The sequence below is a fragment of the Dicentrarchus labrax genome, unplaced genomic scaffold (assembly GCF_905237075.1).
Source record: "Dicentrarchus labrax unplaced genomic scaffold, dlabrax2021, whole genome shotgun sequence".
NCBI lineage: Eukaryota > Metazoa > Chordata > Actinopteri > Moronidae > Dicentrarchus > Dicentrarchus labrax.
The window spans coordinates 20,161,009-20,175,641 of NW_026136708.1; the positions used below are offsets into that span (position 1 = coordinate 20,161,009).

Consider the following 14,633-nt stretch of genomic DNA (forward strand, 5'->3'; position numbering starts at 1 on the left):
CACACACATACTGGTTACCATTTGCAATGGGGACCAAATTTCTGATCATCACTTGCGGGGACCACCCTTTCTAGAGGTTCTAGAGGTATGAAAAAAATCAGGCACACTCACCATTGGTTGGTTAGCTCATACACGACTTCAAATATCTGAATTGATGAAGTAAGGTTTTCATCATGCTAACTGGGGACCTATGTAAAATCCAGTAAACATGTTTGTGGGGGACCTCATTTAAATATAATTTGCATAATTTACACAGATTTCCAATTGATTACTGGGGACCATGGTAAAACAACAAGCTTAAGTGATATAATCCTCAGATTATTGCATTTTACCTGTCTTCTTTGATCACAAGGTTCACTACAACAATGGCAGTGCATAATATAACCACTTTGTGATTCCTTCGTACTGTAAACTGCTATGAAGCTGCAATGGAGCTGTCCTCTACCAACCAGGTTATGTCTTTAATAATAGATTTTTCATAAAGTTATCAAGCTGCTATCCACAGGCATCAGACCAAATACTAGAATTAAACCACAATAATGCAAATGATATAATCTACTTTAGCAGCACCAAAATTAATGCAGAAAGTGTGTCATTAGGATATTTTCACTAAAGAAAATGTGTATTTTAAGCTTTGAGAACTACTGTGCTCGTGGTTTGTGGTAATATAAGAGGATTCTTAAGTAGGGTTGGATACTGTTGTGAATCACAATTCCACATTGTAAACCAAACTGCACAAAAGTACTGTACATAACACAATAACATTATTTATTCCAGAACCAATATACTTTTTTAGTTTTTATTTATAGCGAAAACAGGGTAAACATACAATTTGTTATACAAATGGGAATCAAATGATTTACATATCATTTATACTAGAGACATTGTTCTAACTTAATCTTGATATCAGGGGTCACTTAAGTACCAAGAATTTAGTAGTGAATTACTAAATTGTTGTCTCACCCATCAAACTTTTCAACCTTAATTTCACTGTAAGGGTTTTTCTTCGTTTTTACGTCTCACATGGTTCTTATCTTTAACCACAGTCAACTACCCAGAAACTGTGGAATATTGTACTTCTCAGTCACAGAATACTCAACAACCCTAAAACTAGTATTCATGTTTGTCTGTGTTGTTTGCTGCATTACTTCATAGTAAAAAATAATTTCCTTAGTTCAAGAAGTCAAACTCTCATTTAAATTATACATTTAAACTTTTTATTGAGTCCTGCTCATTTGCGTTCTCTCAAGACAAAACTGAAAGCAACAATACAAACTTGTATAGAGTCGGATACTTCATTTGAATCTTCAACATCTGTGCCTTTCATCTAAGGACAAAAAAGAAGTTACTTAGACATATATCCTTGGAACTGAACACAATCCCAGTGTACTATATTATGACAATACAATTAAAATTGTTTAAAATTCCTACAGTGTTAATCAACCACTTAATTGCAAATGTTATATTATACTTTTCTCACACACTTAAATATTTGGAGTAGTGATGTTAACAAATGGTCCTAAAAACAGCAAAAGTCTAAACACAAGAAAATATTTTGAAACTGAAGTCTGACTTGGTGAATGTTTATACTTCTGAACATAGATAATATTCCTTTGTCTGCAAACACACCGTTTGTGCTGTCACAAAATATACCTTGAAAATGAATCTGAATAATTAGGACAAATCAAATTTACAACATTTGCGATTTGTAAGTTTAGGCAAAACATTGACTTTTTTTTACGTTTGAAAGACAGCCTTAAAATATAACTACATCTAAAATATTGTAATTGTAAACATAAATATGAAAAACAAGTGTTCAATTTGATGTAATCGCTGCTTAGTATTTATTTACACTACTGCATGTTCTTAATGACAAATTTCTAATGTTAAATTCAAGCAGGCACGAAAATTCAACGACAAAATCATCAAATTCAATATTCCCTCCTCCTCCATCAACCTCTGCCTGTTTTCACACATATTGAATAAACAAGCTTAGTGGGGACATATCACACACCATGTCGTGGTTCCTTATGGGGACCAATGCTAGACCAAGTCTCTAGGTTGTCAGATACTTAACACACAGTTTCTATTCATACACTGATGTAAGATGTGCTATGGGGACGTCGTGAATGTCCCAGAATAGAGTGATATTTAATCAAAAGTAACATCCTTATGAACATTAAAATCTGTCCTGAATATCCTATTACCATTATGTTTCTAGATGCATTTAAAAAAACAGCTTATTTACCTGCTTAAAGGGCATAAAAAGCAACAAACGGTGAGTTAGAAATATTCTAGGAGTAAAGTTTAAGTGCTAAACATGAATGTACCTGTTGATTAGTGTCTCATGGACTCAAAGTTTCAGTCATCTGTGTCTCTAACAAGACAGCATGCTGGGAGCTTTCCACAGGAATGACAGCATCAGCTGCATTCATGGTCATCTGCAAACATTTCAAAATATGAAAAACAAGTTTAAGTCCGATGTTATCACTGCATAATATTTAGTTACACTAATGCATGTTCTTAATGACAAATTTCTAAAGTTAAATTCAAGCCAACAGGCACAAAACTTCAACGACAAAATCATCAAATTCAATATTCCCTCCTCCTCCATCAACCTCTGCCTGTTTTCACACATATTGAATAAACAAGCTTAGTGGGGACATATCACACACCATGTCGTGGTTCCTTATGGGGACCAATGCTAGACCAAGTCTCTAGGTTGTCAGATACTTAACACACAGTTTCTATTCATACACTGATGTAAGATGTGCTATGGGGACGTCGTGAATGTCCCAGAATAGAGTGATATTTAATCAAAAGTAACATCCCTATGAACATTAAAATCTGTCCTGAATATCCTATTACCATTATGTTTCTAGATGCATTTAAAAAAACAGCTTATTTACCTGCTTAAAGGGCATAAAAAGCAACAAACGGTGAGTTAGAAATATTCTAGAAGTAAAGTTTAAGTGCTAAACATGAATGTACCTGTTGATTAGTGTCTCATGGACTCAAAGTTTCAGTCATCTGCGTCTCTAACAAGACAGCATGCTGGGAGCTTTCCACAGGAATGACAGCATCAGCTGCATTCATGGTCATCTGCAAACATTTCAAAATATGAAAAACAAGTTTAAGTCCGATGTTATCACTGCATAATATTTAGTTACACTAATGCATGTTCTTAATGACAAATTTCTAAAGTTAAATTCAAGCCAACAGGCACAAAACTTCAACGACAAAATCATCAAATTCAATATTCCCTCCTCCTCCATCAACCTCTGCCTGTTTTCACACATATTGAATAAACAAGCTTAGTGGGGACATATCACACACCATGTCGTGGTTCCTTATGGGGACCAATGCTAGACCAAGTCTCTAGGTTGTCAGATACTTAACACACAGTTTCTATTCATACACTGATGTAAGATGTGCTATGGGGACGTCGTGAATGTCCCAGAATAGAGTGATATTTAATCAAAAGTAACATCCCTATGAACATTAAAATCTGTCCTGAATATCCTATTACCATTATGTTTCTAGATGCATTTAAAAAAACAGCTTATTTACCTGCTTAAAGGGCATAAAAAGCAACAAACGGTGAGTTAGAAATATTCTAGGAGTAAAGTTTAAGTGCTAAACATGAATGTACCTGTTGATTAGTGTCTCATGGACTCAAAGTTTCAGTCATCTGCGTCTCTAACAAGACAGCATGCTGGGAGCTTTCCACAGGAATGACAGCATCAGCTGCATTCATGGTCATCTGCAAACATTTCAAAATATGAAAAACAAGTTTAAGTCCGATGTTATCACTGCATAATATTTAGTTACACTAATGCATGTTCTTAATGACAAATTTCTAAAGTTAAATTCAAGCCAACAGGCACGAAACTTCAACGACAAAATCATCAAATTCAATATTCCCTCCTCCTCCATCAACCTCTGCCTGTTTTCACACATATTGAATAAACAAGCTTAGTGGGGACATATCACACACCATGTCGTGGTTCCTTATGGGGACCAATGCTAGACCAAGTCTCTAGGTTGTCAGATACTTAACACACAGTTTCTATTCATACACTGATGTAAGATGTGCTATGGGGACGTCGTGAATGTCCCAGAATAGAGTGATATTTAATCAAAAGTAACATCCCTATGAACATTAAAATCTGTCCTGAATATCCTATTACCATTATGTTTCTAGATGCATTTAAAAAAACAGCTTATTTACCTGCTTAAAGGGCATAAAAAGCAACAAACGGTGAGTTAGAAATATTCTAGGAGTAAAGTTTAAGTGCTAAACATGAATGTACCTGTTGATTAGTGTCTCATGGACTCAAAGTTTCAGTCATCTGCGTCTCTAACAAGACAGCATGCTGGGAGCTTTCCACAGGAATGACAGCATCAGCTGCATTCATGGTCATCTGCAAACATTTCAAAATATGAAAAACAAGTTTAAGTCCGATGTTATCACTGCATAATATTTAATTACACTAATGTATGTTCTTAATATCAAATTTCTAAAGTTAAGTTCAAGCCAACAGGCACGAAACTTCAACGACAAAATCATCAAATTCAATATTTCCTCCTCCTCCATCAACCATTAAAATCTGTCCTGAATATCCCATTACCATCAGCTTTCTAGATGCATTACATAAAACTGCTAGGGACTTCTGATTCACAATAGATTACCATCATAACATATGTACAGTTGAAACCAGAAGTTTACATACACTGTATAAAAAGACACATATGCTCTTTTTTCCTCACTGTCTGACATGAAATTAGACAATCACTTTTCCTGTTTTAGGTCCGTTAGGATTACCAAAATTATTTCTATTTGCTAAATGCCAGAATAATGAGAGAAGGATTTTTTTAGAACATTTTTTTATTACTTTCTTCAAAGTCAGAAGTTTACATACACTAAGATTATTATGCCTTTAAACAATTTGGGAAAGCCCAGATGATGATGTCATGTCTTTGGAAGCTTCTGATAGGTTTATTGACAACATTTGAGTTAATTAGAGACACACACCTGTGGATGTATTGTAAGGCACACCTGAAACGCACTGCTTCTTTGTGTAACATCATGGGAAAGTCTAAAGAAATCAGCCAAGATATCAGGAAGAGAATTGTGGACTTGCACAAGTCTGGTTCATCCTTGGGTGCAATTTCCAGATGCCTGAAGGTGCCACGTTCATCTGTTCAAATAATTATACGCAAGTATAAACACCATGGCAGTGTCTAGCCATCATACCACTCAGGAAGGAGACGGGTTCTGTGTCCCAGAGTTGAACGTGCTTTGGTCCGAAATGTGCATATCAACCCAAGAACAAAAGCAAAAGACCTTGTGAAGATGCTGGCTGAAGCTGGTAAGAGTGTGTCTTTATCCACAGTGAAACTAGTACTGTACCGACATGGGCTGAAAGGTCACTCTGTCAGGAAGAAGCCATTACTCCAAAAGACACATAGGGAAAGCCAGATTACAGTTTGCAAATGCACACAGGGACAAAGACCTTAGTTTTTGGAGACATGTCCTGTGGTCTGACGAAACTAAAATCAAACTGTTTGGCCATAATGACCATCGTTAAGTTTGGAGGAAAAAGGGGGAAGCTTGCAAGCCTGAGAACACCATCCCAACTGTGAAATAAAGGGATGGCAGCATCATCTGTTGGTTGATATACACATTTCGGACCAAAGCACGTTCAACTCTGGGACACAGAACCCGTCTCCTGAGCGGTATGATGGCTGGACATTCCCATGGTGTTTATACTTGCGTATAATTGTTTGAACAGATGAACATGGCACCTTCAGGCATCTGGAAATTACACCCAAGGATGAACCAGACTTGTGCAAGTCCACAATTCTCTTCCTGATATCTTGGCTGATTTCTTTTGACTTTCCCATGATATTACACAAAGAAGCAGTGTGTTTCAGGTGTGCCTTAAAATACATCCACAGGTGTGTCTCTAATTAACTCAAATGTTGTCAATAAACCTATCAGAAGCTTCCAAAGACATGACATCATCATCTGGGCTTTCCCAAATTGTTTAAAGGCATAGTATTCTTAGTGTATGTAAACTTCTGACTTTGAAGAAAGTAATAAAAAATTGTCTAAAAAATCCTTCTCTCATTATTCTGGCATTTAGCAGATAGAAATAATTTTGGTAATCCTAACAGACCTAAAACAGGAAAAGTGATTGTCTGATTTCATGTCCGACAGTGAGAAAAAAAAGCGTATGCGTCTTTTTATAGTGTATGTAAACTTCTGGTTTCAACTGTATACAACACAATCAGTGCCTTCATTTTAACTATGACCTAAGTGTAAGGAGATTATTATGGTTTAGCATAAGGAGTATAGTTTAGGTGTAATGTAAAATCTTACCACCATGTTCTCCCTCTCCACTTGAATGAAGCATGAATGCAACACATGATGAGTGATAAATGCACCTTCTCCTTTGAGATTCTGCATCATCTATCATGTCTCCTCTGTATTCCAGTACAAAATCTCCTTTGAAGAATGAAGATAGGGCAAATACACCACGTCCTGTAAGACAAAGTAATACATTTTCAAAAAAAACAGGACATTACAAATGTTAATTAGTCTGTGGCAATATGTCCTAAAAACACAATTGCCAATTATTAGTGCATTTGATGGCAGCTTTATTGACCTAAGCTTATCTAATGCATCCTGAAGTTTTGCAATTAAATGTCTCAAAATCATTTTCAATATGTATATGAAGTGAACATGCTGAAGGGCATCCTTAAGAGGACTGACCTTGGTGGCATTTAAAACTGCAGAGAAATGTTTAATGAGACAGCTTTGGCTTTAGTTCTATTACAATACAATTAGAGGCTCTAAGTGAACATCCACACAGGTGTTTTCAGTTATTATGGCTGATTAGACCTCTGCTCAGGTTTAGGGTGGGCTTAAGCTTTGATGAAACTCCATGAGGTCACAAATCTAAATCTCCAATACGAATGGTGAAGGTATATTTTGTCCTGCCCTAACAGGTGTAACAAAGCTGACAGAAGACTCAGGAAGATGTCAATCAATCACAGTATACACACCCATACAGTCCCAAGAAGACTAATAATCAGCAAGATAAACTGAAAAAACTGTGTGGGTGTTCAGAGGCTTAGCTCTATAACTTTTTTCCCATACTCGCCCTTTCCTGTCGGCTCAGTGTCAGATGCCTTCCCTTCTTGCCATGCCCTATTCTAAATTATTCATTTTTAATAATAAAATAATATTAATAATTATAAGTAAGCTAAGTTTACTTTTTTCAGGTAGTATAATCAATCAGGACCCATTTATGTAGAGGAGGCATGTGGAATCACTTCACTAGTCACTTTAAAGATACAAACATCAAATTGCAGCCTTGTCAAGCTCAGGTCCCAAAAATACCTGTCCAGATGCACTTTCTCTTAACATGGACAGCTTGCTTTAAATCATCAAAACATCTCTTTACAATTTTTCTATAATATATCTCACCTATATATACCTAGGATTAAGTTACACCTCTATATATTACTAAATTCCTTACCTGGAAATGTATTTTAAATTTCTCTGTTACACACTGAAAAATATTTCACTTTTTTTAGTTGGTATAAACTCCTAGAAATGCACAGAATCCATCCATCATGTAACAACTAACAGTAGCTTTCAGGGAAAGCTAAAAACATTGTTAGTAAAACATTGTAAATTTGCTAGTTACACTAGCCTTCTGTTGCTAATTAAAGCTAACTAGCTATCCTACTAACTAATTAACACTAATTAACCTCATTAGTGGTTTAAAATGGTCATCTATACAAATAATGATTATAGCAAGTAAGTAAATAAGATAATATTGCTTACCTTGTGGTGTTGTAGTTCCTCTTTTTATGTGACAAACATCTTTAATTGAAGGGCCTTTGCGATGCTCCCTTTAAACACTGAAAATTGTGTTTGCTCCTAAAATCCTTCTTAATGGGGACCAGGAAGTGGGCGGTAACATACCATATTTGGAAGATCTGTGTGTGTGGAACGGTGAGTGCCTTACCAGCTCATACAGTAAGGGGCGCAAGCATGCCCCGTTCACACACACACACTAACTGGAAAACATGCCCAATGGGCCAAAGCTAAAAACCACACAGGCACCTTCAGATAGACTCCTGCATTCATTTAAAAGAGTTTCCCTTTAGGGGACCTCATTTTTCGTCCCCATACTGTTAGAGGTCCCCATGACGTGACTGTGTAAACAGTTTGTTGTCCCCAGGACGTGATGAATGCCAACACACACACACACACACACACACACACACACACGCAATCAAAGGTTGAATCACAGGACTAGTCGAGACCGAGTCAAAACTGAGTCCAAAGAGGGGCGAGAACAAGTCAAGACCCAATAGTCCAAATGAGAGAGACTGAGTAAATACTGAGACAGAAAAAAGAAGATTTTGCCATTGCCAGTGAGATGAGCTTTGGCAGACAGGCATACGATTGCAAGTGACATTGGTTGGCTGCCTGGTAACCATGGTATCCAGGCAGCCAATGTCAATGCCCTTTCTAGATGGATGCCTGTTTTCTCAACATGCACGCTTCATCAGTGGTTTTGTTTTGAAGGAGGAAGTCACTTCAGATATAAAACAAACATCATATATTGCTCGACTCGGTTGAGACTAACCATTTGGCAAGACCAATGGCTAAGTCCGAGACAAATCTGTGTGCAAGTACCAATGAGACTAGATTCGAGTACAACAGCACTGGCTGTAGCAAACGTGAACTAGCTGTGATTATCATTGTACATCAGTAATCAACCAGTTCTTACCCGACATTGTAGCAGAATGATTGGTAGATGATTCCTCCTCATAGACTTTCACAATATGTGATTTCAGCCATGATTTTACAGCTTAGGCACTGCACCTAAGCCGTATAATGATAGGGGAAAACCTTGGAATCGTAGTCTGGACAATGTGACGAGTGAATAGCTGACGGCCAACGCGTGTCATCAAATACCCTCTATTCATCAACAATGATCCTGCCGTCAACACTGCAAATTGCCCTCTGTGTTTGTGACTGTGTGTCTGTATGTGGGTGGAAGCACATAAAAGGTTTTTCAAGCTCAGTTAGTCCTGTGTGTTTAAAGGTATGTAAGTATGCGTATACTGAAACTGAAATTAACATAAAATGATATGCCAAATAAATATGAGATGTGTGTGTGCTCTTGTATTTCTATCTCTGTGAGGACTGATCTCTGAAGGCTGTTTTACCTGACAGGTTTCATGGCTTATCGGACACCAAAACACTCCACAGACAGTGGTTATGATACCATGAAACAGGATTTTACAACTTTATTTAATGATGGTAACAGTCAGTCTTGAGTCCTGGAAACTGTTGCTGCTAATGTTACAAAGCAGTCTACCACGAACGTGTGCTCGTACATATGTGACTGGCCAGCGCGGTGTCTGGTGACGTTGCACTGGCAACCCCAGTGTACCAATATAACGGTTTTATTGAAACACATGAGGGGCAAATTGCAAATGTCTGTCTTTTACTCAATTTATTTAACAGCAACAGTTCCAGTATATAGTACAGCTGCAATGGTTAAAGTGAAGGTTGGAGGTTAGGGAATGCATTATGTCCACGAAGGTCCTCACAAGTATACTTTATATATGTGTATACGTGTGTGTTTCCAGATAGACACAGTGACTCAGTCAAGCCCCTGCAGGTTGACATTACACAGACCGCAGCAGCACACTGACATCCAGGTAGAGACAGACCATCATAATAAACAAGGTGCGCTCTATCTCTCTAAATGTATCTCAGTGTCACACAAACACACAGACACAGACATACACACGCACACACAGGGACATCACCACCCGTCCATCTGTAAGTGTTAAACACTCTACCTCCACTAAAAACTAAAAAAACCACATGCACTAAGTCACACAGTCTCAAGTTGGCACAGCAGTAAATCTGGGTTCCTGCCACCAATCTGACTTATGAAGAAGGAACAGTGCCAAAGTTTATTATTTATAACTCTGTGTGTGTGTGTGTGTGTGTGTGTGTGTGTGTGTGTGTGTGTGGCGCGTGTGTGTTTAAGGCTCTGGCTCATCTGCCTTCTTTTGTTTGTTTGTTCATCTCTGCAAAGCAAACAATTTGTCAGGCACTGATGATTTGATTTTATGTAAACTTTCAGCAAATAAAGTCTTTCAGCACAGCCCAGCATGGGGCGCTGCAGCAAGATCAGGTCAAACCGGAGGGGGGGCACATTTGTTACTGATTGTCAGCACTGCAATTAACCACCACAGCCACAGTACGTGTGACATTGTATTTATCATCTCTCCAGGTTTATTTCTATTTTTATGCTTTGTTATTATAAGCCATGATTGTGTGTCTTCTTCCTGCTATATTCATATCAAATTATATGCTAGAGCCATTTGGAAAATTTGTTTTTATACATCACGTTCACGTATCACAAGTACAGTAATTTAATTGTAAACATTTTGTATGATGCATTGTAAATATATGTTTTATCATATTATCACTGATAATGGGGTTTAAAATGTGACCCATAAATGTGCAGAACCAGATAAACTATATATACAGTATAGACCTACTGTATATAGTCAGATGTAATGTTGAAAAATCATTCATCTGGGAGCATCTGACAATTTAGATTGATACATTTATAATAATCTGACTTGTGTTTGCTGTTTATTTGCTCTATAACACTTAACTGTCTTTTGGCAACATGAAGCTATGGGGAACCTGGAATCCTTAACAGTAACAGATACTAGTCCATGCATACAAAACAAAAAAAGCATCTCTTTACAACTCTGGGTAAGAAGCCAAAAAGTAAAAAGATGAAAATTGCTCCAAAACTAGGATGAAAATTGGTCCAGAAGCTTATGCACACCAAAAACAACTTAAAGCAAGGCAAGGAATTCAAAGACACTGACAAGTTTTCTTTTTTACACAAGTACTGTACCTGCTCGTCATAAAATCGGATGTTTCTGTTTAAATATAATCCGAATCTTGAAATAAACTCAGTCGAAGAAAGACAGAAGACACTATAGCACACATCTTCCACACATTCCTATCCCATCTGGACAAGAAAGGGAGCTGTGTGAGATTGCTGTTCATTGACTACAATTCGGCATTTAACACCATAGACCCCTCCAGGGGACGAGCTTGAGGTTTTATATGAAAGCAATAGCAGCTGATTGTACAGTGTCAGCTCTTCTTTTGGTCCGGCTTTCCTGGGTATGCTCCTGCTCTCCTCCTCCACCTCTTTTTCCTACCTTCTCATTCCTTTGTCCTCTCTTCTCTGTTTTTCTACTTTTACACTTTCTTAAGTCCCTGGTGTGTGTGTCTGGTGTGTATATGTGTATTGACATTATACTGTAAGCTTGTGTGTGTGTGTGTGTGTGTGTGTGTGTGTGTGTTTGTGGGTTACTTGATTGGCTGGGTCGGGTCGGTCCGGCGAGCTCTCTGTTCAGGTGACAGCTGCTCCCATTTAAAATGGAGACTCCAATCAAAACCTGAAAGAGAAAAGGTATATACAAATACATGACACTGTATATAAAGAGATACTGTACTGTACCCAAGCTTTACGACATTAAGATAAACGCTGTACGAGGAAGGAAACAGTAGTGAAACACCACGATGGACTCGAATTACAGTAGACTTACACGTGTGCAGACTGATTTTGTATTCTGCTTTCGTATTACGACAAATAATGAAAGCACACACTGAGCTATATTTCCCTTTGCTGATAAAATGATGAAAAATGCTCCGAATATGTATAGAAACACTCAGTATATATTCAAATCTGTTTCAGTATGTGTGGATACAAGCAAGTAAACATGTGTGAGTGTGCACATGTGTTGGCTTATGAAGGTGTGTGTTTGCTGATAAGGCAGTCCAGCAGGCCAAGGAGCTGCTGCCACAGCACTCTTATACCCCCATTTGTGAGTGTGTATGTGTGTATACACTTCAACATGTGTGTGTGTGTGTGTGTGTGTGTGTGTGTGTGTGTGTCTGGATCAAATAAAGTCCATCTTATAACCATCTTTTTTTATGTTATGAGAGACAGCTTCATCTATAATTAAAATGTCCTTTGTGAGCCCAGCTACCGCCATTGATTCCCTCTGTCTGTCTATGTGTGTGTGTGTGTGTGTGTGTGTGTGTGTGTGTGTGTGTGTGTTTGTGGATGTGGGTGTGTGCATGTATGGGAGAGAGAAAGAGATAGAGAGAGCCATGGACAGGGCTATTATCAGCATTGATTGGCGGATCGCTGTTACCAAGAGAAGAAGATTGGAATAAGACGGACTAATGGAAAGAGAGACGGACTGTGTAGCTCTTAGGAGAGATTGGCTTCAGAAAAAGTGAGGGATGACAGAGACGAGTGGAGAACACAGTTGTGTATTGTTCTGATCCATTATCAGGCCATTTGGTTTCAGCTCATCTATATTGTTGAGCTAAAAGGAAAGACCCTCCGCAGATTCTACACTCTGCATCATCAATCTGTGGTCCACTTTTACTGCTATTAGTGGTTTCCTGGTTTCAGATTTTCAAGGCCACATTTCAAAGAATTACACTTGAACTAGTGTTTTCAAACAGATGAGATTCTGGCATATAAGAAGTCTTAAAGATGACACCAACCTCTGATATAATGGATGAGTATAAACTTGTAGATATCCTACATTTAAATGCACTCCCTGACTTTGTTATAGCTGTGTCTGCAGCGGGAGAAGCAATCCTGGCATCTGGGATTTTGGAAGTAAAATGTCTTATTTATTTTTTGCAGTGACAGTGACAGGTGACTGACAGATGAAGCACTTCAGGCTATGATGGACATGAAATGTTTTTGCTTGTTTGGTGTGCTGTCAGATTTCTAATACATTTGTAAAATACGTTATGTCAGATTTTGCCAGGGTGAAAACGATGAACTCCTAGACTTATTTCTATTATTATCCCCTAATATTAGACATTAAGGATTTGTTTTCAAATACAAAGAAATAGTGAAAAACAATGCAGTTTCCCATGTTTTGTAGTGAATCTTCTGTACAAAAATGAGCAACAATATAATGAAGATCTTCTTTCTATCAGACTCTGTAGATAAAAATGGAAAAGAAGTCAACTTTGATGTATAGCAAGGTGTATTTTGACATATTCAATCACCAAGAATAAAATTTTGGTGAGCAGAGGCTAAAGATTACACTTTGTAGATACAGTGTAATACACTGTATTATTCTCCTCAGGATTCAAGGTCAATATTGGATGAATTTAGTATATATGTTGATTTGTTCCCAACTGACTATAGTACTTATTGTCTCATGTGGGATCTCAGACGGAGGGTCATTGCTAGAAACGAAAGCCTCAAAAGTGTTCTTGTTTGTGGTTCATAATGAAGAACTGCTTCATAAATCAGGAAGCCTGTCTGTCATCATCTGTCATTTTTATTGTGTAGATAGAAGACGTAGTGTATTTCCATACCTCCACGGAGATCAGCAGAGGCCGCCACATATGCAAAAGTGTCCATGTTGATGATGTCTATGACTGGGCTGACCACACGGGTTGGGTCCTGGACACAAACACACACAATCATGCTGAATTAGGGCTATGAAGCATATAGAAATAACAGAAAGAAAGAAACAAAAAGCAGACCATAAATCTTGAAAAAGGAAAACGCCACACAGAATAGCAGAAAGAAAAAACGATTGAAAAGGTGAATGTGTTTCTGTGTGCACACCATCAAGTTCCATTGGAATGAATTAATTTTTCAATCCAATCTGAGTGCATGTGTGAAACAGACTGTATATTCCAAGGTCATTATATTGTACCACATTAAAAGGAATTTCAGCCATTCAGCACCAGTCATGCACACAGGACATTTAGTGAGGTGAGAGTGACCTCTACTTCTCTTCATCTCAATTCAGCTCCATTTTATTCACTTTACTGGCATTAGTGTCAGACTGTTGAGCCATATGAAAATAAAAAAATACTGAATACACTTCCAAATGAAATAAGAATTCATCAGGACGGAGCTGAAAAAAAAAAAAAAGAATAACAGCGTGAATAGAGGCAATGCATATAAGCACTGGCAAAATGTAATAGTTGTGAGGGTTTTCTTTTGAGAGGGTTTTCATTTTATTAGTGTTAGAGATATTTGCTGTAAGGAAACAAGATCAGAACTAATATATTAAGGTCACTAAAGTCCTAACACCTCGTTGGCCTGATGGTAAACAACTACAGGGTCCATGAAATTGATTTTGCTGGGAAAAACAGGCCCAGAAATGTTGAGAATTCTTTATACATACATGATAATTTGTAAAGTTCACAATGCCTGAATGGGACTGAAATTCAGCGTGAGGCCAAACAAGCTAAGTAATAAGACAAACTGTTCACCCTGCACATTCAAATAAACTGCCACTTGGGTAAACTAGCAAGGTAGAACCTACAATATATGTATAGCTGGAAGTTACATTTAAGCTAGATAGTGTAGTGTAAGGTCTGGAAAGTTATGTTTTAAAGCCAAAAATCTCAGCACACGGTAAAGTATGTTCCTCTGATTTGTGTGATCGGTTTGTTGTTCCCCAAGGGTTCCTGCTTGTGGTATTCACCTAGCATCATTTTCTTC

General features: G+C 37.7%; 1 protein-coding gene and 1 long non-coding RNA gene across 6 annotated transcripts in view; both read right to left on the reverse strand.

Annotated features, from left to right (window-relative positions):
* The window catches only part of galnt14 (UDP-N-acetyl-alpha-D-galactosamine:polypeptide N-acetylgalactosaminyltransferase 14 (GalNAc-T14)), a 160,339-nt gene that overhangs the window by 27,057 nt on the left and 118,649 nt on the right, over positions 1-14,633 (reverse strand). The window contains exons 7-8 of the mRNA XM_051409506.1: positions 13,490-13,577; positions 11,448-11,532 (exon numbers count right to left, since the gene is read on the reverse strand). Of these exons, the coding sequence (XP_051265466.1) occupies positions 11,448-11,532; positions 13,490-13,577 (173 nt within the window). The remainder of the gene's footprint in view (positions 1-11,447; positions 11,533-13,489; positions 13,578-14,633) is intronic.
* LOC127368580 (uncharacterized) lies at positions 1,201-8,055 on the reverse strand. 5 transcript variants are annotated; one of them, XR_007885850.1, is made up of 6 exons: positions 7,859-8,055; positions 6,386-6,547; positions 4,314-4,424; positions 3,653-3,763; positions 2,992-3,102; positions 1,201-1,327 (listed from the first exon to the last, which is right to left on the reverse strand). It is a non-coding gene; the product is annotated as an uncharacterized LOC127368580 (long non-coding RNA). The 5 variants fall into 5 exon arrangements; XR_007885851.1 differs by lacking the exon at positions 7,859-8,055 and adding an exon at positions 2,331-2,441 and having other exon boundaries at positions 6,386-7,156; XR_007885847.1 differs by lacking the exon at positions 7,859-8,055 and having other exon boundaries at positions 6,386-7,156.